Here is a 26,787-nt window from a genome sequence, read left to right as displayed (position 1 = left end):
GATTAGGGCTGAGAAAATAATCGCTCATGTGCACTGGCACACAGGCTAGAATTTGTCCGAGTGGAATGCGATGTTTTATTGCACTCCACTCGCACCGATTTTCTTGCCGTGTGGCTTAGGCCTAATACAGTGCTCCAACCTTTTAGATTGCTGGAAGAACTACACCTTACTACAAAATAGTTCATTTATTACTAAACCCCATTCCTCTTTCTATCATATCAAATATTCACCTCAATTCGTCTCCTCCTTCAAATTAACAAACATTGTAACACTCCTCGGTCAGACCACAGCACTGTGGCATTCTTGTATTCTGCATAAACTTAGTCCTCTATCTTTCGCATGATGTCTTAATGATTCACTCCTTACAATACAAGATGTTTTGGAAATTGAGAATGCGCTTAAAACTTGCTTTCAATTTAACACTGGTTCTGTATCCTCTCCAATATCCTTGTGGTACGCTTACAAGGATTGTATCCGGATAGCCTCCAGATGCAAATCCTCATGCCTTAGGCTACTTTCACACTTCAGTCTTTTTTCCCTTTCGCCCATGACAGCACCACCTGAGAGGTTGTGCTGTCATGGGCTTCTGAAAATCCCATTACCGGTAAGTAATTAAGATTTTTTTCCCATCAGTCACAATCTGTTGCCTTGAGAAAATACGGTATGCTGCTAAATATTTTGCAGGATTCAGTTTTTTCCCCATAGACTTGTATTAACGACGGTTTGCGACTGATGGCCTTGTGTTGCATCTGCCGCGCGACGGATTAGTCGTGGAATGACTGACCGTCGGGCGGAAGCAACTGACACTGTATCGTTTTTTTGGAGCGTCAAAAAACGCACTCCACAGGATTCCGTCGCAATCCGTTAAAAGGTATAATGGTTGTCTATGGTGCAGGATTCCACCGTAATCCGTCACACGACTGAATCCAGTGCTGGATTCCGTCATGCTCTACTGAGCATGCTCAGCTTGTTTGGCACACCCATTGGGCTGTCCCAAAAACAAACTGATCACGACGGATCCGTCAAAAAATGGACGCACAAAGGGTGTAACGGACGCGACGGATCAGTTATTTCACAGGATTCCTGTGAACAGAATCCTGTGAAATAACGCATCCGTTGCGTCCAGTGACAGCTAAAAAAACGACGGATCTGTCATTCCGCTGCAACAACGGACCTGGCAGCTTTGAAACGACTGACGTGTGAGTAGCCTTAGATGCTTAAAGTTGCTTTGCAATGACTTGTCGTCTTGAGTTTATCTGGAAATCTGACCCCACTCATCATAATCAAAAAGTGATAGATGAGACTTAACTAGAACTTAATCGGAGTTTAAACGTGCAACTTGAAAAACCACTTGGATTGATAAAAACCACAATACTAGTATTGTAGCAATAACCCTGACCCATGGCTTGCTCATCAGTTGAACTTTCCTACTTGTAGAGCTACATACTTCTGTTTATGCACACTTACGGGCGACATCACCATTACCACTTCACACTCACACACTCACACACACACACACTCACACACACACACACACACACATACACACACACACACCTCCCCCAAAAAATACTTCTTTTACCAACAACTCGTGAAACGCTATGAAAAGACCCTCTGCCTGTCTATGTCCGGGCGTTGCTGCTGGTTTTTCTTATCACCTTACTCTTCCTACTCTATGCCCTGCAGATGTCAATCTTATGCTGGAAGATATAACTTTATTGGAAGTTTAAGAGGCTATTAAATCTTTCAATCCTTTCCAGTCTCCTGGCCCTGATGGTGTTTTAGCTGTCCATTACAAAATTGTCTTATTCTTTTCAGTCATCTTGTTTGTCTTATTAAAACCCTTAATTCTGATTCCACCATGAACCCCTCCTCTACTTTAGCTCAAATATTGTTGGTTCCCAAGCCTAATGGAGTATCTGCATATAAATAATTTTTCCTTTTATTTTTCTACTAAACAGTGACATTAGGCTTTTAATGAAAATATTAGCCAAGACACAACTTGTTCCTCAACTCTCTAGTACATAGAGATCAAATGGCATTTATCTCACGCCGTGAAGTTAGCAACAATAGCCGACGCCGTAGAATTATATAAAATTTAACTCTAAAGCATATGTACCCTAACACGGTATCTGTAAAACAAAAAAATCTGCAAAATTACTGGTCTCAGGATATGAGATGAGAATTTTTTATTATTATGATGATATGAATGTTTTCCACCACCAAAATATATATAAAAAAAACTACAAGTTTGATGTTGCGGTAATCGTACTGACCTGAAGAATCATTCTAGGGCATTTTTACCGAGAATTAATGCTGTAAGAACAAAACTTTAAAACTATTTCGAAATTTCAGGGTTTTAATAATTTTTTTTTTTTTTGCTTCATTTGGAATTTTCAGCAGATCTTATTCTACCTACACTACACACTTCTGCTGCGATTGATTCTTTAACTCTATTCTTCAAAATGCTACTTTTCCACCATAGGGCCTTAACATTTCCTTTAGAGATGGTAAACTTTAATGTGTGTCATTATTCTCGGTGAGTTTTCTAAAGGTAGTTATGAGAAATGTTAGCCACTCAATTAGATTAAATCGTGTTAAATGCAGGCAGATGTTTGTACAATTTTAGCACTGCTTTACTGTGGTACCATGATACGATGCGGAGACGCTCCACATGTCAATACGATTTTTTTTCCCTGTTTCGTTTCAGAAAAAGTTCAGGCAACAGAAGGGCGATACAATAAACTGAAAGAGAAACACAGTGAGCTCATCAATGTTCATGCCGGACTTCTGAGAAAGGTATCTGACTAATGATTTCCAACCTGCTATAACCTCACAATGAGGACTTCATTTATTCAGTGAATTGAATAAGGTTTGTTTCTGGCAGATTTTTTTGGATGTTGCCATAGGCTACAAATAAACCAATAATTCTTTTAAGCAATTAAAACTTATAGCTACTCAGTTATTTGTTTTTTTTTCCAATGTAGCTTTCACTCATGCCTTCTAATAAAATGCTGCAACTTGGCATTTTCTATGATGCTGACTTAGAGCATCTGTAAGGCCTAAGCCACACAGCATGAAAATTGGAGTGAGTGGAATGCAATGTTTTATCGCATTCCACTCGGACCAATATTACCCTATGTCCCAGCACCCATGAGCGATTATATTCAGCCCTAATCGGACCGAGAAAACAATCGCCTCATGCTGCGATTGTAATGAGTCTTGTTTCTCTCGCATCCATTCAAGTCTATGGGTCAAGAGATAAATCGCACTGCACTCTCCATACACCGGTGTACCGCGAGTACAGGGCGGGAATGGCAATAACTGAGGAGAGAGGGAGATAAATCCCACCTCCCTTTCCGCAGCGGCTGCCCGCCCTCCTCAGAGACGGTCTGCCCCCGCAGCTGAGGTCCGATCGCATTATTGGACCTCAGTCGCAGTGACACTCGCATGACACTCTGCTCCTGCTGTGCTGCCAGCGTGAGCCGAGTGTCATGCGAGGATCGCAGTTGTGCCCCGTGTGGCCCCGGCCTAAGAAGGGCTTTACTATTTAATCTAAGAGCACCATGATGTAGGAGCTGAGAGCCTGATTCCAGGGATGCATCACTTACTCATCTGTTTGTCTTTGTAGCCATAAAATCCTTTTTAACAGCAGCAGATTATCACTAAAAGGCTAGGTTTCTCATGCCTCCTGGTCCAACCACATCCCCAGCACTGATTAGCAGCTCTCTCACTGTACAATTTGCACAGAAAGGTGTGGTGTGGGTGGATTATACACAGCTCAACATCTGAGCTCTGCTATAACTGCAGCAGAGAAAACTGATTCTGTCACATCTGCTGGACCCAGTAAACGAATACATCCCTGCTTTCTGGGTCTCTGCCCTTACATGCTTCTGTCACATTACATAACAAAAACCTGGTGACAGATCCTTTTAAAAAGAGCTACAAATTGTTTAATTATGTTAGTGGATATTAAAGGACTGGTTCCAATAAACACTCTTCTCCTGAAGTCTACCAATCTCCTGAAGCACTTGGCCCATTGTTGGACTTAGTTGAAAATTTTGCAGACCCCAGCTGCCTACGTTACTTATAGATTTTGTTGCGCTATTATTCGCTTTACTCCAGTACTTAGCATTGAATGGAGTCAAAGCCACAATGAAAATCCGCACATGAATGAGCATGCTGCAGATTTAAAATCCATAATTATTTTTCCGGCATAAATTAGCATTTTTTTTAAAACCCATTTTCTTATATCGGACTGTAGATTGGTATGGATTTGTGATGATCCACAACACATACACGTGTCCACGATGTGTAAACATGGCCTAATTGTTAGTTCAAGATTATATCTTTATTGTAAACCTCTTGTTTCCTTTTTTTGTGTCTCTCTATGTGCCAGGCCATACTGTAGCGATTGTGAGGGAAGGAAGGTGAGGGCATTGGAGAAGTGTTTGGTTTTTTTTACGATAAAGCCCCATAATGCCTTCCCGCGTGCCTTTTCCTCATTCTTCTTACCTCAGCTGCCTCCTTGCCTCAATATTTAAACGGCTACATTTTTCCCTTCTGACAGTTTTTCATCTATAACCAGAAAGAACACTGCATAGTTAATCTGTCTCCAGGACACTATGCAATTTTGCCCCACCGTGCATGATCCTCCTTCTTGCTTCTGAGAAGCATCGAGAAAGTGGAGAAGTAAAAAGGCAAAGGAAAATAGTCCTATCAATGAGCTGCGGCTATAGATCCAGCTGTAGTCAGTACATTGGCGCATACATATCCCACAGTGGAAGCATCACTGATGAACACAGAGCTGTTATATTAAAAAAAAAAAAAAAAAAAAAATCCTAATTGAGAAAGTTATTACTTTCTGATACGGAATAAGTTATTTGGCGTTCATTGGAGTTTCTGCATGTTTGTTAGGCCCTGTGCGCAAACTGCTTTTTTACCCGCGTTTTTTTTTTCTTTTCGTTTTTGCTGCAAAATTTTTTTGAAAATGGTTGTAACCTTTCTGCAGACATTTCCCAGCAAAACCTATGGGGGGGAAAAAAATTAGCCGTGCGCACACTGCGTTTTTTTCTTAAAGTTCTTTCTGCAGAATTTCTTGAGAAAAAGAATGAGCATGTCACTTCTTTTCTGCAGGTACCTGCGTTTTTTGCCTTAGATAATGGTAAAAAAAAGCCCGCAGGGACCAACCTGCGGAAAAACACGGTAAAAACGCAGGTGTTGTTGGTGCGTTTTTTTTTAACGCGAGTGCGCTAATCTTTCAGACTCAAGAAATTTCTTGAGAAAAATCCTTTTTCTAGTGCGCACGGGGCCTGTTGACATTTTACCATGATGTGGCCAGGAAGCGAAGCTCGCATGCTTTCACGACACATGATTAAAGGGGTTTCCCCATGGATTTTTAGTCAATAGATCTATGCATAAGTTCAACATTTGCATGTGTTGAATAAAAATGTTCCTGTGCTGAAATAATCTTATATAGGTATCCCTGCTATGTGATATGTAATAGCCATGTGTAACTGTACAGGGACATGTTCCGATCATACCACATCATCTAGGTCAGGAAGGAATATACAGACAATACAAAAGTGTATATAGACAGGACTGCACGGGATCTCCGGTGATTCTTTCTGTGAGGTAAAACATTTTCCTGCCTCTTTAGAAATAATGTTTTACCTAATAGAATAAACTGCCCTCCTGTATTGTCCGGTCTGTATACTCTTTTGCTTCATCCCCGGCCCAAGAGATGTGTGATATGATCAGACCATGTCCCTGTATGATCACAAATGGCCATTACACAGTACATAGCAGGGACAGCTATATATGAGATTCTCGGCACAGGAACAATTTTTGTTTAACATCCACTTGGAATTATTTTTATTCCAAGATCTATTGATTTAAAATGTCCATAAATTTGAAGCTTTTTAGAATAAAACTTCATGCTGAAGAAAGCGATGAATTCAGAGCTCTAATCCTTCCTGCCGTAGCAACTTCAGGCAAGGTTGTGTGGTTATTGGTGATAGCAGGACCGACTCTAATGATGTCAATGAATTCTACTGAACTTAGCTGCATCCGCTTTCTATTCTCTCCAGAACGCTGACACTGCGAAGCAGCTCACCGTCTCTCAGCAGAACCAGGAGGAGGTGGCTCGTATCAAGGAACAGCTGGAGTTTCAGATGGATCAAGTGAAGCGCGAATCAGAAATAAAGGTTAATTGAAACATTTAAATTTTTAAAGACTTTAGGCGCCATATCTCCCACAAATGTGCTAAATAGTATTCATTGCAAGTCTGAAACTTTGTTTCAATGCGAGTGTGTAAACTGTGTGCCCTGACAGGATCACTTTTATACAAACATGCTGGGTCGTGTGTTAGGGTTTTTTGTTTTAGTTTTTTTTATATACATACAAATCAGAGTGAAAAGGTGGTTAATGCCGCGCATCAGCCAAAATGAAGATGTAGCACGTTGATGTTATAAACGTATTCTTTTTTCTTTATCGTTCCTTTGGGAGACCCAGACCATGGGTGTTTAGCTTCTACCTCCGGAGGACACACAAAGTACTACACTTAAAAGTGTAGCTCCTCCCCCGGAGCTTATACACCCCCTGGTGAGCAGACCCAGCCAGTTTATTGCTTTGTGTTCAGGAGGCATACATCCACACATGCATTCTCATATGATTTTTTTCCTTTTGGAACAAGATTGAAGAGTGGGGTCCACGTCTGGACCCCCGGCATGTCCCTTCTCACCCCACTGTGTCAGCGGTGTTGTAAGGTTGATTCCTGGGCTGGAGCCTTTACATGCCGTGCTCCTTCACCATCCCTCCTGGGCTCTGGCTTGAAGTGGGAGCCAGCATGGTCTCCATGCTTGGCAGGAGACCGGTCTCCATCCGCAGCCCTTCAGGACCCTGCTGGACCGGAGCACTCATCCCCAGGGACTTGGCCCTGCGTCTCAGCAAGCTAAGTACCTGAAACGTTTAGATTTCGGGGTCCCTGTACTTTATTGTTGGGGGAGAGTGTGTTTATTGTGTTTACTGACATTTCCGGCAGGTTCTCTAGCTGTCGCCTGAGAACCGCGCCGATGGTCAATTCGGGTGGCTGGTCAATCTGCCCAAATCCACTCTGACTCCGACCCAGAGTCTCACGTACCTAGGGATGCAGTTCGAGACCTTGACGGCACTTGTGAAGTTGCCATTAGTCAAACAGCAGTCCCTCCAGCTAGCGGTGCGCTCTCTGCTGAGGCCCCGCCGTTATACCCTCAGGCGTCTGATGCAGGTGCTGGGTCAAATGGTGGCGTCCATGGAGGCTGTCCCCTTTGCCCAGCTCCATCTGCGCCCCCTGCAGCTGGACATTCTCCGCTGTTGGGACAAGCGGCCTTCCTCCTTACACAGGTTAGTGGCTTTGTCGCCACAAACCAGGAGCTCTCTTCAGTGGTGGCTTCGGCCCCTCTCCCTGTCCCAGGGGCGCTCCTTCCTGGCGCCGTCCTGGGTGATTCTCACCACGGATGCCAGTCTATCCGGCTGGGGAGCGGTACATCTCCACCACAGAACGCAGGGCACTTGGACTCCGTCCGAGTCAGCCCTTTCAATCAATGTGCTGGAAACCAGAGCCGTGCTTCTAGCTCTCCTAGCTTTTCACCACCTGTTGGCGGGCAGGCACATTCGAGTCCAGTCAGACAACGCGACAGCGGTTGCCTACATCAATCACCAAGGCGGGACACGCAGCCGCCTGGCGATGTTGGAAGTACAACGCATCCTCCAATGGGCGGAGGACTCCAAGTCCACCATATCCGCAGTCCACATCCCAGGCGTGGAAAACTGGGAGGCAGATTATCTCAGCCGTCAAACCGTGGACGGTGGCGAGTGGTCCCTGCACCCGGCAGTGTTTCAGTCAATCTGCCGCAAATGGGGCACTCCGGACGTGGACCTAATGGCATCCCGTCACAACAACAAAGTTCCTGTTTACGTGGCTCGCTCCCTCGACCCTCAGGCATTCGCCGCGGACGCACTGGTTCAAGACTGGTCCCAGTTTCGTCTGTCCTACATGTTTCCCCCTCTAGCTCTCTTGCCCAGAGTTCTGCGCAAGATCAGAACGGAGGGCTGTCGAGTCATCCTCATTGCACCGGATTGGCCCAGGCGAGCTTGGTATCCAGACCTGCTCCATCTGTCCGTAGACATGCCGTGGCATCTCCCGGACCGTCCAGACCTACTCTCACAAGGTCCGTTTTTCCGCCTGAATTCTGCGGCTCTCAAATTGACGGCGTGGCTCTTGAGTCCTGGATCTTGACGGCTTCTGGTATCCCTCCTGAAGTCATCTCCACTTTGACTCGGGCCCGTAAGTCTTCCTCCGCTAAGATCTATCACAGGACTTGGAAAATTTTCCTGTCCTGGTGTCGCTCTACTGACCATCCTCCTTGGCCATTCTCCTTGCCGACCCTTCTGTCTTTTCTAAAGTCCGGTCTGCAGCTAGGACTGTCCCTCAACTCTCTCAAGGGACAAGTCTCAGCTCTGTCAGTTCTGTTCCAGCGGCGTCTCGCTCGGCTGGCTCAGGTCCGCACCTTCATGCAAGGCGCGTCTCACATCATTCCGCCTTACCGGCGGCCCTTGGATCTCTGGGACCTTAATTTAGTTCACACGGTTTTGCAGAAACCCCCCTTTGAGCCTCTTAGGGAGGTCTCTTTGCATCATCTTTTACAGAAAGTGGTTTTTCTGGTGGCCATAACTTCCCTCAGGAGAGTCTCTGATTTGGCCGCGCTCTCTTCGGAGTCACCTTTTTTAGTTTTTCATCAAGACAAGGTGGTTCTCCGTCCGACTCCGGATTTTCTTCCTAAGGTGGTCTCTCCTTTCCACCTTAACCAGGACATTACCCTACCTTCCTTTTGTCCGGCTCCTGTTCATCGCTTTGAAAAAGCGCTGCATACTCTGGATCTGGTGCGCACGCACCAGATCCAATGTGTCTCGCACCGCTGCTCTTAGGCGGTGCACTTCTCTTTTTGTGCTAACCACAGGTCGGCGCAAGGGCCTCTCGGCTTCTAAGCCGTCCTTGGCCCGTTGGATTAGATCGACCATTTCGGACGCCTACCAGAGTTCTCAGGTGCCTCCCCCGCCGGGTATCAAGGCACATTCGACCAGAGCTGTTGGTGCCTCTTGGGCTTTCAGGCACCAGGCTACGGCTCAACAAGTCTGTCAGGCTGCCACTTGGACTAGCCTGCATACCTTTTCGAAGCACTACCAAGTGCATGCTCATGCTTCGGCAGATGCGAGCTTGGGCAGACGCATCCTTCAGGCGGCTGTCGCCCATTTGTGAAGTTAGGTTCTGCCTACTTCTTGCCTTTTTTTTCGGTTTATTTCCCACCCAGGGACTGCTTTGGAACGTCCCATGGTCTGGGTCTCCCAAAGGATCGATAAAGAAAAAGAGAATTTTGTTTACTTACCGTAAATTCTTTTTCTTATAGTTCCGTATTGGGAGACCCAGCACCCTCCCTGTTGCCTGTTGGCAATTTTTCTTGTTCCGCGTGTTCTCACCCGCTGTTGTCGTGGACAGAGTCTCCGGTTGTTCCGGCTTTTGCTCTGTTCTACTTGTGGGTGGCTATTCTCCTTCAGCTTTTGCACTAAACTGGCTGGGTCTGCTCACCAGGGGGTGTAAAAGCTCAGGGGGAGGAGCTACACTTTTAAGTGTAGTACTTTGTGTGTCCTCCGGAGGTAGAAGCTAAACACCCATGTTCTGGGTCTCCCAATACGGAACTATAAGAAAAAGAATTTACGGTAAGTAACAAAATTCTCTTATTCCATCGGTCTACGCGTTTCGAGGATATACCTCTTCTTCAGGACCAGTGCATCAACATAGTATCTACTATACTATGTTGATGCACTGGTCCTAAAGAAGAGATATCCTCGAAACGCGTAGACCGATGGAATAAAAGAATACGTTAATAACATCAACGTGCTGCATCTTCATTTTGGCTGATGCGCGGCATTAACCTCCTTTTCACTCTGATTTGTATGAACATCCACGTGGGGCTGCAGCAGACTCCATCATCCTATGCTCTATCAGTGGTTGTGACTATCACAACCGTTTCAGGTGAGTGTATTTTTCCCGATCTACCTCACTGATCTGTTGGTATTACACTATCAGCGCTCCTTATTTTTCAGCTTATACGTTTTTTTTATATAGACCTTTATCTGGAAATGTTTTATTTTCTTGCTTTCCCAGAGATAAATGAAATGGCCAATGTACAGTAATGCAAGAAAATGGTGTAAGGCCAAACTGCTATAAATACAGCACAATAATAAATGCACATTAATTACAATTGAGCACAATTGCCAGATTGAGTGATTTTACTACACAGCCTAAATCACTAATATATTCTAATTTCTTCATCGTTCCTATGGGAGACCCAGACCATGGGTGTATAGCTTCTGCCTCCGGAGGACACACAAAGTATTACACTAAAAAGTGTAGCTCCTCCCTCCGAGCATATATACCCCCTGGATAACCAAATATAGCCAGTTCAATGCTTTGTGTTTAGGAGGCACACATCCACACATGCATTCTCATCTGATTTTTGATTTTAAAGAGTTTGAAGAAAAGCGGGTCCAAGCCTGGACCCCCGGCATGTCTCTTCTCACCCCACTGTGTCGGCGGTGTTGTTAAGGTTGATTTCAGGGCTGGAGCCTTACATGCCACGCTCCTTCACCATCCCTCGGGCTCTGGCTTGAAGTGGGAGCCAGCACGGTTCTCACTGCCTTGCAGGAGACAGGTCTCCATCCGCAGCCCTTTCAGGATCCTGCCGGACGGAGCACTCATCCCTCAGGGACCTGGCCCTGCGTCTCACAAGCTAAGTATTTGAGACGTTATTGTCAGGGGGTCCCTTGCACTTTATTATTGGGGAGAGTGTGTTATTTAACTTTTGTGACATTTCCGGCCGGTTCTCTGGTTTTCACCTGAGAACCGCGCCGAGGGTGCCTGCGCGCCGGCCGCATTGTAAAATTTAGGCCCCAGCTTCGCCTGCGGCCTAGTTTCGTTTTCACTGCCCCTGCATGTCAGTCATGCAGAGGGACAGTGCGGCGCCGCCCACCGGCCGTTCGGCACAGGGAAGGACACTCCTCTCTGAGGAGATGTTTCCCTCCCCTGTATATCTCCTTGGCCCTCCGGATCCCGCCCTTTGACTAGGCCCCGCCCCCTCGCCTCGCTCCGGCGCCATTTTATCAGCGTTCTCACACCGATCGGCGCTGGCTGCAGCATCTCTGCTAATCTGTCTGGGGGTCCGAGCTGTGGGATCCGGAGGGCACACAAACGGTCTGGTAAGCCACAACCTCCGGTTGTGGACCTTCTTATACACTCTCTGGGGGTCATTCTGGCTTGGAAGGCAGACGCTTCTCAGAGCCCCCACCTCAGCAGCATGTCTCACACTAGGAGCAAGGCTGCAAGGCTGTACTCCATATGCACTGCATGTAAGCTCGTACTGCCTGAACCAAGCACATATCCACATTGTGATGCCTGCTCTAACATGGTGGTGCCTCAGCCTGGAGTCTCCCCAGTGGTCCCTCCGGCTGCTCCGGCCCCGGTGGCTGAACCCCCGGCTTGGGTATCTCCCAGTCCTTTGCCGACTCCATGGGAGAGTTGTCCCGGACTCTGCTGAGCATGCATCAGCCCCCTTCTCAGGGCGCCTCTGCTGCTACGGCTCGCTCTGCAGAGCTCACAGAGGACTCTTCATCTGGTCTCAGACCCCGTCCTCCTAAAAGGAGACGCAGGGTCCCCTCTCCTTCCTCGTCCCGCGGCTCTGATTCACGAGCTGACTCGCAGGACGAGGAGGATATCTTTACTGGGGGCTCGGACGCTACCTCAATGTGCCCCATTGATCTGACCGAGGGTGACGCAGATGTTAGTGATTTGATTGCGTCCATTAATTCTGTACTGGACCTCAATCCGCCAGTTTCAGAGGAGCAACCCTCTCTGGCAGAAAAGCACCAGTTTACCTTGCCTAAGAGAACAAGGAGTGTGTTCTTTAACCACTCCAGTTTTCAGGCCACTGTGACCAAGCCCAGAGCCTGTCCTGACAAACGCTTCCCAAAGCGTGGTTCTGATGACCGTTTTCCTTTTCCACCAGAGGTGGTCAAGGAGTGGGCTCACTCACCAAAGGTAGACCCTCCGGTGTCTAGACTCTCAGCCCGGACAGTTGTATCTGTGGCTGATGGCACCTCACTTAAGGATCCCACTGACCGCCAGGTTGACCTCCTGGCCAAGTCTGTATATGAGGCGGCAGGGGCCTCGTTCTCCCCATCCTTTGCAGCAGTGTGGGCTCTCAAAGCCATCTCTGCTTCTCTAGAAGAGATGCATTCCCTCATTAGGGACTCTATGCCTGAAATGGTTGCCTTAACTTCCCAGGCTTCAGCCTTTTCATCCTACGCCATGTCTGCCATGCTGGAGGCTTCTCACCGCACTGCGGTGGCTTCGGCTAATTCCCTCACTATCCGCAGGATCTTGTGGCTTCGAGAGTGGAAGGCAGACGCTTCTTCAAAGAAGTACCTTGCTGGGCTCCCATTTGCTGGGTCCAGGCTGTTCGGTGAACAACTGGATGAAATCATTAAGGAAGCTACTGGCGGGAAGAGTACTTCCTTGCCACAGACTAAAACCAGGAAACCTGTCCAGGGAAGGAACCAGTCGAGGTTTCGTTCATTTCGTTCCTCTAACTGGTCGTCCTCTAAACCCTCGGCCTCGTCCACTATCTCAGCCAAGGACCAGAAGCCCAACTGGCGCAAGAAGCCGCGTCCACAGAAGTCCGCAGGAGCTGCTGCCACCAAGGCAGCCTCCTCTTGACTATCTGGCCGAGCCAGCAACGTCCTTGGTCGGTGGCAGGCTCTCCCACTTTGGCGACGTGTGGTTTCAACACGTCTCCGATCAGTGGGTGCGGGATATCATCTCCCACGGCTACAGGATAGAATTCTCTTCCAGCCTGCCCAACAGATTTTTCTTCATCGTTCCTTATGGGAGACCCAGACCATGGGTGTATAGCTTCTGCCTCCGGAGGACACACAAAGTACTACACTAAAAAGTGTAGCTCCTCCCTCCGAGCATATACACCCCCTGGATGACCACATCTAGCCAGTTCAATGCTTTGTGTTCAGGAGGTCACACACACATGCATTCTCATCTGATTTTTGATTTTTGATTTCAAAGAGTTGGAAGAAAAGCGGGTCCAAGCTGGACTCCTGGCATGTCCCTTCTCACCCCACTGTGTCGGCGGTGCTGTTAAGGTTGATTTACAAGGCTGGAGCCTTAAATGCCGCGCTCCTTCACCATCCCTCGGGCTCTGGCTTGAAGTGGGAGCCATCACGGTTCTCTCTGCTTTGCAGGAGACCGGTCTCCATCCGCAGCCCTTTCAGGACCCTGCCGGACGGAGCGCTCACCCCTCAGGGACCTGGCCCTGCGTCTCATAAGCTAAGTATTGAGACGTTATTGAAGGGTCCCTTGTGCATTTATTGTGGGGAGAGTGTGTTATGTCACTGTGCTGTGATTTCCGGCCGGTTCTCTGGTTTTCTCCTGAGAACAGCGCCGAGGGTGCCTGCTCGTCGGCCGCATGAGAAAATTTAGGCCCCGGCTTCGGCTGCGGCCTAGTTTCGTTTTCACTGCCCCTGCATGTCAGTCATGCAGGGGGACAGTGCGGCACCGGCCGTTCAGCTCAGGGGAAGACACTCCTCTCTGAGGAGATGTTTCCCTCCCCTGTATTTCTCCTTGGCCCTCCGGTTCCCGCTCTTGGGCTAAACCCCACCCCCCATCCTCACTCCGGCGCCATTTTATCAGCGTTTACACACTGATCGGCGCTGGCTGCTGCAGGTCTGCATCTGTCTGGGGGTCCAAGCTGTGGAATCCGGAGGGCACACAAAACTGTCTGGTAAGCCACAACCTCTGGTTGTGGACTTTATTATACACTCTCTGGGGGTCATTCTGAAGGAGTGTGTTTCTTACTGCAGAGCCTCCACCTCAGCAGCATGTCTCTCACTAGGAGCAAGGCTGCAAGGCTTTACTCTATATGCACTGCATGTAAGCTCATACTGCCTGAACCGAGCACATATCCACATTGTGATGCCTGCTCTAACATGGTGCTGCTCCAGCCCCGGTGGCTGAACCCCCGGCTTGGGTATCATCGTTTTCTAAAGCTATCTCCCAGTCCTTTGTCGACTCCATGGGACAGCTGTCCCGGACTCTGCTGACCATGCATCAGCCCCCTTCTCAGGGCGCCTCTGTTGCTCCGACTCGCTCTGCAGAGCTCACAGAGGATTTTTCATCTGTTCCCGGACCCCGTCCTCCTAAACGGAGACGCAGGGACTCTTCTCCTTCCTCGTCCCACGGCTCTGATTCACGAGCTGAATTGCAGGGCGAGGAGGATGCCTTTACTGTGGGCTCGGACACTACCTCTATGTACCCCATTGATCTATCTGAAGGGGATGCGGATGTTAGTGACTTGATTGCGTCCATTAATTCCGTACTGGACCTCAATCCACCAGTGTCAGAGGAACAAGCCTCTCTGGTAGAAAAACACCAGTTTACCTCACCTAAGAGAGCAAGGAGTATGTTTTTTAACCACTCCAGTTTTCAGGCCACTGTGACCAAGCCCAGAGTCTGTCCTGACAAACGCTTCCCAAAGCGTAGTTCTGATGAACGTTTTCCCTTTCCACCAGAGGTGGTCAAGGAGTGGGCTCATTCACCAAAGGTAGATACTCCGGTGTCTAGAATCTCAGCCCGGACAGTTGTATCTGTGGCCGATGGCACCTCACTTAAGGATCCCACTGACCGCCAGGTTGACCTTCTGGCCAAATCTGTATATGAGGCGGCAGGGGCCTCGTTCTCCCCGTCTTTTGCAGCGGTGTGGGCTCTTAAGGCCGTCTCTGCTTCTCTGGAGGAGATGCATTCCCTCACCAGGGACTCTATGCCCGAAATGGTTGCCTTAACTTCCCAGGCTTCGGCTTTTTCATCCTATGCCATGTCTGCCATTCTGGAGGCTTCTCACCGCACGGCGGTGGCTTCCGCTAATTCCCTCGCGATCCGCAGGATCTTGTGGCTTCGAGAGTGGAAAGCAGACGCTTCTTCCAAGAAGTATCTTGCTGGGCTCCCCTTTGCTGGGTCCCGGCTGTTCGGTGAACAACTGGATGAAATCATTAAGGAAGCTACTGGCGGGAAGAGTACTTCCTTGCCACAAACTAAAACCAGGAAACCTGTCCAGGGCAGGAACCAGTCGAGGTTTCGTTCCTTTCGTTCCTCTAACTGGTCATCCTCTAAGCCCTCAGCCTCGTCCACTAACTCAGCCAAGGATCGAAAACCCAGCTGGCGCACGAAGCCGCGTCCTCAGAAGAGCGGAGGATCCACTGCCACTAAGGCAGCCTCCTCTTGACTATCTGGCTGCGCCAGCAACGTCCTTGGTCGGTGGCAGGCTCTCCCACTTTGGCGACGTGTGGTTCCAACACGTTTCCGATCAGTGGGTGCGGGATATCATCTCCCACGGCTACAGGATAGAATTTTCTTCCAGCCCGCCAAACAGATTTTTTCTGTCCACTCCCCCCTGCTCCAAAGCCGCCGCCTTCTCTCAGGCCGTGGCATCCTTGCAGGCCAACGGAGTAATTGTACCGGTTCCCGCCCGGGAACGGTTCAGAGGTTTCTACTCAAACCTCTTCCTAGTCCCCAAGAAGGACGGTTCCTTCCGGCCCATCCTGGATCTCAAGCTTCTCAACAAGCATGTTCAGGTGCGGCACTTTCGCATGGAATCTCTGCGATCGGTCATTGCCTCAATGACCCAAGGAGATTTTCTAGCATCCATCGACATCAGAGATGCCTATCTGCATGTGCCAATTGCAGTTTCACACCAGCGTTGGCTACGTTTTGCAATCGGAGAGGAACATTTCCAATTCGTGGCTCTCCCCTTCGGGTTAGCCACGGCCCCTCGTGGATTCACCAAGGTCATGGCAGCAGTGGTTGCGGTTCTGCACCTCCAGGGGTTGGCAGTGATTCCTTACCTAGACGACCTTCTAGTCAAGGCTTCATCCAGTGCAGACTGTCAGCGCAGTGTCTCGCTCTCTCTCGCCACGCTTGTTCAATTCGGGTGGCTTGTCAATCTGCCCAAGTCCACTCTGACCCCGACCCAGGAACTTACGTACCTAGGGATGCAATTCGAGACTCTGCCGGCACTTGTGAAGCTGCCCTTAGTCAAACAGCAGTCCCTTCATCTGGCGGTACGCTCTCTGCTGAGGCCCCGCCGTCATTCCATCAGGCACCTCATGCAGGTGCTGGGTTAGATGGTGGCGTCAATGGAAGCGGTTCCCTTTGCCTAGTTCCATCTGCGTCCCCTGCAGCTGGACATTCTCCGCTGTTGGGACAAGCGGACCTCTTCCTTGCACAGGCTAGTGGCTCTGTCGCCACAGACCAGGAGCTCTCTTCAGTGGTGGCTTCGGCCCCTCTCTCTGTCTCAGGGACGCTCCTTCCTGGCCCCGTCCTGGGTTATTCTCACCACGGATGCCAGTCTATCCGGCTGGGGAGCAGTATACCTCCACCACCGAGCACAGGGCACTTGGACTCCGTCCGAATCAGCCCTCTCGATCAACGTGCTGGAAATCAGAGCTGTGCTCCTAGCTCTCGTAGCCTTTCACCACCTGTTGGCGGGCAAGCACATTCGAGTCCAGTCAGACAACGCGACAGCGGTTGCCTACATCAATCACCAGGGCGGAACTCGCAGCCGCCTGGCAATGTTGGAGGTTCAATGCATCCTTCAGTGGACGGAGGACTCCAAGTCCACCATATCCGCAGTCCACATCCCAGGCGTAGAAAACTGGGAGGCAGATTATCTCAGCCGTCAGGCCGTGGACAGCGGCGAGTGGGCTCTGCATCCGGCAGTGTTTCGGTCAATCTGCCGCAAGTGGGGCACTCCGGAAGTGGATCTAATGGCATCCCAGCACAACAACAAGGTCCCGGTTTACGTGGCTCGCTCCCACGATCCTCAAGCCTTTGCAGCGGACGCGCTGGTTCAAGATTGGTCCCAGTTTCGTCTGTCTTACGTGTTTCCCCCTCTAGCTCTCTTGCCCAGAGTCCTGCGCAAGATCAGAATGGAGGGCCGTCGGGTCATCCTCATTGCTCCAGACTGGCTTAGGCGAGCTTGGTACCCAGACCTGCTCCATCTGTCCGTAGAGGTGCCGTGGCATCTCCCGGACCGCTCAGACCTTCTCTCACAAGGTCCGTTTTTCCGCCAGAATTCTGCGGCTTTCAGATTGACGGCGTGGCTCTTGAGTCCTGGATCTTGACGACTTCTGGCATTCCTCCTGAAGTCATCTCCCCTTTGACTCGGGCTCGGAAATCTTCCTCGGCCAAAATTTATCACAGGACTTGGAGAATTTTCCTGTCCTGGTGTTGTTCTTCCGGCCATGCCCCTTGGCCTTTTTCCTTGCCGACCATCATGTCCTTTCTACAGTCCGGTCTGCAGCTAGGACTTTCCCTCAATTCCCTCAAGGGACAGGTCTCGGCTTTGTCAGTGTTGTTCCAGCGGCGTATCGCCCGGCTGGCTCAGGTGCGCACCTTTATGCAGGGCGCATCTCGCATCATTCCGCCTTACCGGCGGCCTTTGGATCCCTGGGACCTTAATCTGGTCCTCACGGCCTTACAGAAACCCCCCTTTGAGCCTCTTAGGGAGGTTTCTTTGTTTCGTCTTTCACAGAAAGTCGTCTTTCTAGTGGCCATAACTTCCCTCAGGAGAGTCTCTGATTTAGCTTCGCTCTCTTCGGAGTCACCTTTTTTGGTTTTTCATCAAGACAAGGTGGTTCTCCGTCCGACTCCGGACTTTCTCCCTAAGGTGGTATCTCCTTTCCACCTTAACCAGGACATTTCATTGCCTTCCTTTTGTCCGGCTCCTGTTCATCGCTTTGAGAAAGCGTTGCACACTTTAGATCTGGTGCGGGCGCTCCGGATCTATGTGTCACGCACCGCTGTTCTTAGGCGGTGCACCTCTCTTTTTGTGCTGACCACAGGTCGGCGTAAGGGCCTCTCGGCTTCTAAACCGACCCTGGCTCGTTGGATTAGGTCGGCCATTTCTGATGCCTACCAGTGTACTCAAGTATAAACAGAAGAACGATCCAAAGTACTATAGCAGGGCATATCATATTGTAAAACAAATAGGTAAATAACCCACCACAGGCATAATTCAGCAAAAAAACAGAGAATTGTGGTTTAAGGGATAACAATGAATATTTTATTAACTGGCAAATACCATATTATAACACTCATAATTTGCATATGGAGAGCAGGGGTCAAATAGGGAATCCAGGTATTCAGTATATAGTTAGTTAAATCACAATATTGCTACAAGGAAGTACATGTCCACAGAGGATACAGGGAATAAAGTGTCATGTGCAATACAATTACTATTACCACAGAAACAGGGGGATTACATAAACATTGCACACAGTCCCATGTAAAGTGCTGTGCATATCCTAGTGGATCAGACAAGAGTTTTAGCAGCACATATATAACAAATCAAGTAACAGTCATGTGTATACCAGTACCCAGAGGTGGAGGGGATGCACACCAAGCCTAAGGAACGCACGTTTTCGCGGGTAGCTTTATCAACCAGGCGAGGTAAGAATGGCAGCAATGATACAAGAACAGGACCTTTTGTGAACAACCCACACGATCACATGGTATGCTTTTAGCCAATGAAAATGTGAATGCTCGCACATGTGCAGTTGCTGCCTGCACGGGTCCTTCTGTATCTCAACCTGGCCAGGATATCACGTGGGGAGTGGGAGGGGACGCGTCACCATCTGCACCACTCAGTGTACTCAAGTGCCTCCCCCGCCGGGGATCAAAGCACACTCGACCAGAGCTGTCGGTGCCTCTTGGGCTTTCAGGCACCAGGCTACGGCTCAGCAGGTCTGTCAGGCTGCCACTTGGTCTAGTCTGCACACCTTTTCGAAGCACTACCAAGTGCATGCTCATGCTTCGGCAGATGCGAGCTTGGGCAGACGCATCCTTCAGGCGGCTGTCGCCCATTTGTGAAGTTAGGTTTCGCCTACTTCTCAGTTTATTTCCCACCCATGGACTGCTTTGAGACGTCCCATGGTCTGGGTCTCCCATAGGAACGATGAAGAAAAAGAGAATTTTGTTTACTTACCGTAAATTCTTTTTCTTATAGTTCCGTAATGGGAGACCCAGCACTCTCCCTGTTGCCTGTTGGCAGTTTCTTGTTCCGCGTGTTATCACCGGCTGTTGTTGTAGACAGAGGCTCCGGTTGTTCCGGTTTTTGCTCTCTCTCTACTGGTGGGTGGCTATTCTCCTTCAGCTTTTGCACTAAACTGGCTATATTTGGTTATCCAGGGGGTGTATATGCTCGGAGGGAGGAGCTACACTTTTTAGTGTAGTACTTTGTGTGTCCTCCGGAGGCATAAGCTATACACCCATGGTCTGGGTCTCCCATTACGGAACTATAAGAAAAAGAATTTACGGTAAGTAAACAAAATTCTCTTTTTATTGATACTTCATCTGTGCACACAATGTATTTTTCTAATAGTCACAATTATTTATTCGGCTTAGGAATGCTTTATATCATAAGGTTACATAATAGGGTATGTTCTGTGCAGTCGTTATAATTTTTAAAGCGTAACTGTCATTTTAATTTTTATTTAATCAATTGTACACATGAAAATAAACTCTGTAATGTATCTCATCAGCTAAATCTGCCTCTTTCTCCTCCTGGACTGATGTTTCATTCTCAAAATTCTCTATTCCTAGGTATAATCTTACTTCAGTGAATAAAGCTTTTTACATTACTGAGATGAGAAGGCCGCTGTTACTGCCGGGCAGAGCTCCTCCTTCCCCCCCCTCTCCATTCCTTTCTGCATAGAATATATAAAGTGTATAAAACCAACTGCCATCTCTCATCTCTATAATATAACCATCTGTATTCACTGAATGCAGCTTTAACTCAGGAATTAAGAATTTTGAGAATCCATGATCAGTCTAGGAGGAGAAAGAAGCAGATTTGTCTGATAAGATCTATTACAAAGTTGCTGTTTTTCATGTGAACTATAGAGTTATAAAATTAAAATTACGGTTATGCTTTTAAAGTATTGAACAGGTTTGAACTGGGGACTGATCCTCAGACGTTTCAAAATAATCCAAATTTATATTTAGTAAAACTAAAAAACAAGATTGCAAAAAAATAAAAAATTAGGCCATTTTCTTTATTTTGATAAGTTGCACTATTCATGTATCTTGCCATGTTATTTTCGAATCTATTAGAGTATGGTGACATAAATCATATTAGACATTTACATAGTGCTTAAGCATTAACCTTTAACCGTCAAACCCTTTTAAGTGGTTAGTTTTATAGATGATACACCAAAACTACTTCAATTGATTTTTTTTTTTTCTTGTGATTTCTCATTTTGTTATACTATTAATACTTGTAGTTGGAAGATCACACGTTTCAGATTGAACAGCTAAAAACTGAAGTAGAATCTAAAAGAGAAGAATTGGTTCGGTTGCAGCAGTCTTTAGCCAATACTGAACAGGTATGTCCTCTGGTTGTCATTGTAATGGGTTTTTATGTTGCCTACGATGCAGTTTCAAAACCAGAGTGCTAGATCTAAACCCTCCAGGCAATTGGACTCTGGTAACATCTATTTGTCTGATTCATTGAGGGGTTGTTACAGTACTGTCATCTTACCACCGAGGGGAAAAACATGTTTGTTTGGGGTTGTTGTGTTTTTTGTTTTTTTTTTTGTTTTTTTTTTTGTTTTTTTTTTATATATGAAGACAAACGCCAATTCAGTTTTAATCTCCAATCACATAATTGGTAGGGCACAGTCCTTGGGAGCTGTAAAGGGTTTTTCTGCCTTCTGCACACCATCATCTCATGTTAGGAAAGTTGTTTTTTGGCTGATTTTATATTATTTCTAAGTCTAGCCGCTGCTCTGGTTATTTTGTACCTGATATAGCAGTGATGTCATGTCAACAACGCTGCGGCAAATGGGCTCTGCCAATATAAATGGTACAAGCGGCTGAGTCCGGTGATCACCTGCAACTTTGCTTATGTTGTAATATGCGTGCCACCACTCTAGTCCTTGCCGGAGAAAGTGATGAACTGTTTCCATAAACGATGAATGGTGCCTTTTAGAACCTCATTGTTGGTGGTGGCCCATGCAGATGCACCCTCACCGATCAGACCCCTAAAAGGTTGTAGAATTCCATTGGTGGATGTATATTATATAGCAGCCACATCCCTTTTTAGTATTGCTGTAAAAGTTGTCTTACAAAATATCTCTGAAATATTGTTTGTTTTTCTGTGCCAGAAATTTACCACTTTTTTTTTTTTTTTTTACAGTTTGCACACATCAAGTGTAAATTGAAGATGCTTATATTTTTGTTTTGTTTCTATTATGAAGTATTGTTTCGGTGACCAATATTATGTTTTTTCTTTTTAGTCCCAGTCTGCATTGTCTTCAAAGCTGGCAGCACTGGAAGCTGAGAAGGACTCGCTACAAAGTCTGTTAACGTCTAAAGAATCGGAGCTGTTATCAGTTAAAAATGTGGCTCAAGACACAGAGTCTTTATTCAACCAAGAGCAAGAAAAGCGAGTCGGCGAGATACGAGACTTGAGTGAAAAACTTGATAAAAAGGTACCAAACCCTTAACCTGATGTCTGGTACACTAGTATAATCCCCGACTATAAGGGCAGTTATTAGAGTCTTTGCTAAATGTGATCAGTCGGTGGCTTGTGTTTGTATTGCTGTGTGTGCTTGTCGTCTTAAAGGGAACCTGTCACCAGGTTATTCCCTTGTGAACTGCAGCAACCACCAGTGGTCCCTTATATACAGCATTCTAGAATACTGTATATAGGAGCCCAGGCAGCTCTGTATAACGTAAAAAACACCTTTATAATACTCAGAGGGTGGACCGGTCTGATGGGTGTCGCTGTCTCGGTCCGGCGCCTCCTCCATCTTGTGCGATCACCGTCCTCCTGCCCAGCCCTGTGTGCATGACGCGTCCTGTGTCATTCACAGAGAGGCTTCCATTGTGCTCCTGCACGGACACACTTTGATCTGCCCTGAGGGCAGATTAAATTACTGTAGTACAAATACGTGGGCGGTCTTTGACCTTCTTTCGCGCCTGCGCATTACAGTACTTTGCTCTGCCCTCACCAGGACAGATCAAAGTGCACATGCGCAGGAGCACAATGGAGGCCTCTCTGTGAATGACGCAGAATGCGTCATGCACACGGGGCTGGGCAGGAGGACGAGGATCCCTGAAGATGGAGGCGATGCTGGACCGAGAGCCGCAATGCCCATCGGACCAGACTTCCCCAAGGTGAGTAATATAAAGGTATTTCTCTGACGCCTCTTTGGGGGGACACAGGACCATGGGTGTTATGCTGCTTATCCATAGGAGGACACTGTGAGGCAAATCCCGGGATATGAAGATGAATTATGACTCCAGTCATAATCCCTCATCACTCCCTGGCAGTGCCCCCTCCCTTCTTGTTCTCAGTGTTCCACTCACACCTCCATGGCCATGTCCTGTGATATGGAGATGAGGTGGTGTGGGAACAATGGACACAGGATGACTCCCTGCCGTCACCCTGTAACAAGAGTTGTATCTCATTAGCAAGGCTATGGAACTAGCTAGACAGAACGACTCCAGTAAAAAATGGTTCATATCTCGCAAGCCATATTTCCGATAAATATGGCAACCATAAAAATGGTGTCTCCGCATGTGGACGATGCCGGCACCCCCTTTTTATGGGAGCAGGACATTGGGAAATGCCCCAGGCGTGATATCAGCCAATGGGGAACTGGCAGACAGGTCATGAGTCCCCTCGTTCTGTAGCTAAATTCATAACTGTCACAATGAGAGCATTGGCGTCCGCCTACGACGCTCCCAGGCAAAGTTATGGCCCATATTCCATGTTGGGATATTGTCCATAACTCAAGCCAGGGGTGGAGCAGTGCTCCCTGTGAGGTCACTAAGGTAGGAGGGGACCTGGATCTGCCCAGGTTGATAACCCTACTTCGGCCATTTTCCAGGGTCCTTTTCGCTGGGGGCACGTGTAGGAAACATCTGTGGGAAGGATCCTAGAAACCTGGGTACAGCGCCCCCCTGTGGCCAGACGCAACAAGGTAACTGCTGGAACTGTGTAGGCCTGTTTGTAACCCATGCTTTGATTGTAACTGTACTCTGACATATGTATATTCTGTAGATTCCCTATTGTATATATTGTAGTTTCTAGTGTGCTTTAGGCTGATTAAATTATATAATTAATCTTGGGCTGTTCTGTTATCTCGATCTTGAATCCCACGTCTGTGTGTTCGGCTAATAGTTACCGTAAATCGGTTGGTGGCAGCGAATTGTGCCAAGGATTATTGTGGGGAGGCCAGTGAGATTCAGGGAGGTTTGATATATTCCGCCCGCGGAGGTCGGGGGAATATATACCCTACTCTCACCGGGGACCCTTCAATAATCGGCATAAGTAGTATAGCGGCCTCCTTGCTTATTGTCGGGCAATTCCATAATTGGCCTGACTATAAGAGGGGCGCTAGAGAGCGCGTCACGTGCTCTGTCTGTCGGTCGGGAGGAATAAAGGAGGGGTGACCCCCACTTGTTACCCCCCGATTGTGATGTACTGGTAGCCAGCGCGGGGGATTTCTGAGTGACCCCCCCGGTGGTTTGTGACAGACACTAAGTAGATGCAAAGATGTTAGCTCCTCCCCTGCAGTATACACCCCCTGGCCCAGCCAGGCTACTTCAGTTTCAGCTTAGTGTCTATAGGAGGCACATCTCTGCAGACTACTGCAGCAAGAATTTTTTGTTTTTAGAGGGTGACGGTTCCTTCGGGGACCGATTTCCCAAAACCATCAACAGGCGGGAATGCGGAGTATCGCCTCCCCGTACCCCCTCCTGCGACGCTGGATCCTGGGCTGTTATTCACTGGACGACAGGTCTCATGGCACTGATTTTCCAGAGCCCAGAGCAGATGAAAACTTCCTCAGCTTCTCTTGCAGGCTCTGAGTTGATACATGTTCTGCACCAAGTGTGACCAGGCAGCAGACTGCCATCTCCACAGGAGCTGAGGTGAGATCATTCCGATTTTTCCAGAGCACAGAGCAGATGAAAACTTCCTCACTCCCTCTGGCAGGGTCTGAGTTGATACAAGTTCTGCCAGCACATACGTCAGAATCTGCACACTGGCTCCCTGACAGGAAATTGGAGCAAAGGTCACACTGACTGGATGCACATGGGCTGTGATTGCAGACTCCTGCATAGCATTCCACCTGTGGCGGGGGGAGGGGAGAGCTCCCAGGACTCGGTGCAGCCGCAGCTGTGGTAGACTTAGAGGTTTTTCTGTCCACCATTGTTGTGCAGGGCTGGAGGAGGGAAGGGGACTCCCTTCCCACCATTTTTTGTTTTTTTGTTTATTATATTTTCTCATGCCTTCTTGTCAGAGCTAAGCCCCGTCCCCTCCAACACTCGATAAGCCACGCCCCCCTCACACAGGATCTGCAGAGCATTGCTCCCTCTTGTTGTGATCAGAGCCTGTGGGCGTGTCTCAGAGCTGGCTTCCTCCTTCCCACAGGAACTGTGACACAGGAGGAGGGGGGGGCAAGGGCTATCAGTGTTCTGGGTGAGTTATAGCCTCACTTGCATATTAGCTATGCAGAGCATTGCTCCCTCATTACAATCAGTTTGTGGCTCATCATCCAGGGGCTGCAGTCACATGTTTTATGCCCTGCACAACTACAGCAACAACTGTAGGACGTCTACTAGGGGATGATAGCACCTCTTCCCCCACCATCACCGCAACAACCCCTGCCAGCCCAGAGCCTACGGCTCCCAGTCCCCCGGAATGGGCATAGTTCCCAGAACCTGGTGCTGGCTATGCAACATCGTCCTCACACCCCTCGGGGCCCCTGGACAGAACGCAGCCTGATGACACCTCTATAGAGGGTCCTTCTGATAAGAATCAGCCCTCTGCTTAACCGGTTGCAGATCAGAAAAAGGGCATGACCCCCATGGTTCTCCCTCTGGTGTACACAGATGGGGTTCTCCCGCATGTTCCGCGGTCTCTGAGGAGCCGGAGGAAGGGGAATGATGTTTGTACCGGGATGATCCCTTGGTTTCAACCTCCCCGAGTGATCAAGCTGCAATGGACTTATTGCAGCAATCAACAAAAACTCTGCATGTGGAAGATCTCCCATCCACTACTACTGACCCTGCGGTCTCCTTTTAAAAGGGTGAAGAAACCTCAAAAAAAAAAAAAAAAAAAGGGGATTTTAACGCCGCTTCGGTATCCGTAAACTCATGGAGTACCTGTACCCCTTTGGCTTAGCTGTTTCTAAGGGCTGGGTTGATCCGGCCTCTGTGGACCCTCACCCGGCTTCCGCCTGCCTGAAGGACCACTCCTGTCTTTTACTTGATGGATCCTCCTTCAAGGACCCGACAGACAGACAAGTGGAGCAGCTCGATCGCTCTGCCTCGAGGCCGTGGGTCCCTCTCCCCTTCCGTGTGGGTCGCACAGGCACCAGGACTACCAGTTTCCCTCAGACCCTCACAGATGTAACAGTTCACATTGCTGCGGCGGCAGAGTACCTCATGCAGGCCTCCCTCGGCGCTGCTACCTGCGCAGTTATTGCCGCCTCAAATACCATAGCCATTCGTAAGGCCCTCTGGTTCCGATAATGGAGAGCGGACTCTGTCTCTAAGAAGCCTCTCACAGTACTCCTTTCCAGACCGATGGTTTGCTGATCATCTGGACAGGCTCTTTTTTTGTCTGACGCCACGGGAGGAAAAGAGTACCTCCCCCAACTCTAGCCCAGGATGTTTTTTTTCTAGACACGCAGGGCCCGACCTTCTCAGCCCTCCTCGAGTCCACCTCGTCCTGGCAGTCTAGACAAAGACCGAGGAGTTTCGTCCTCCTCCATCTGGGCCGCCGCCTCAGACCACAAATGGGTGTGATACCTTGTGTCTTCCGGTTACCACATTGAATTCTGGACCCGATCCCCTGGTCAGTCTTTTCTCTCAAACCCCCCCCAAAGGTTCCAAAACCCACGAGGCCTTCTCCTCAGCAATCCACTCCCTCCAAAAGGCAGGGGTGATGGTACCTGTTCCGGACGGCGAGAGGTTCAAGGCCTTCTATTCCAACCTCTCGTGGTCCTCAAAAAAGGACGGGTCAGTTCGTCCCATGCTGGACCTCTAACACCTGAGCAAACATGTGCACGTAAGGAGATTCAGAATGGACTTCCTAGGGTCCATTATTACCTTTATGGTCGAAGGAGAATTCCTTGCCGCCCTAGCTATCAGGGACGCGTACCTGCACATACCCATCGTTCCAGCTCACCAAAAGTTCCTCTGCTTCGTGGTTCAGGACTTCTTTTTTTTCATTTGTGGCCCTACCCTCGGCTCTGCCACAGCACCAAGGGTCTTAACTAAGGTCATGGTCCCGTCAAAATCCGTCACCTCCCTGGACATGTCCCTGGACACTCTTCGGGGCTTGATATTTTCCCCTCAAGACAAAGCGACTGCTCTACAACAAGCGGTACACAGCCCTCTACGTACTCCTCTCGCTCCATACGAGAGTGCTAGGTAGGATAGCGGCGGCTATAGAGGCAGTGCTGCTCGCTTAGCCACACCACCGCCCACTGCAGCTTGCGCTTCTAGCTGCCTGGGACAAGAGCCCCTTTTCCTTGGACAAACTTTTCACCTGACACCTTCAGTCAGGTATGCGCTTTGCTGGTGGCTTCAGTCCTCTTCCATATCGAGAAGGA

General features: G+C 48.6%; 1 protein-coding gene across 1 annotated transcript in view; it reads left to right on the top strand.

Moving 5' to 3' along the window:
• HIP1R (huntingtin interacting protein 1 related) overlaps nucleotides 1-26,787 on the top strand; it is a 291,478-nt gene that overhangs the window by 153,717 nt on the left and 110,974 nt on the right. The window contains exons 15-18 of the mRNA XM_075323022.1: nucleotides 2,711-2,799; nucleotides 6,090-6,206; nucleotides 20,440-20,541; nucleotides 21,454-21,648. Coding sequence (XP_075179137.1) covers nucleotides 2,711-2,799; nucleotides 6,090-6,206; nucleotides 20,440-20,541; nucleotides 21,454-21,648 — 503 coding nt within the window. The remainder of the gene's footprint in view (nucleotides 1-2,710; nucleotides 2,800-6,089; nucleotides 6,207-20,439; nucleotides 20,542-21,453; nucleotides 21,649-26,787) is intronic.

Source organism: Anomaloglossus baeobatrachus, chromosome 1 (assembly GCF_048569485.1).
Source record: "Anomaloglossus baeobatrachus isolate aAnoBae1 chromosome 1, aAnoBae1.hap1, whole genome shotgun sequence".
NCBI classification, from domain to species: domain Eukaryota; kingdom Metazoa; phylum Chordata; class Amphibia; order Anura; family Aromobatidae; genus Anomaloglossus; species Anomaloglossus baeobatrachus.
This window is presented reverse-complemented; position numbering and strand designations above follow the sequence as displayed.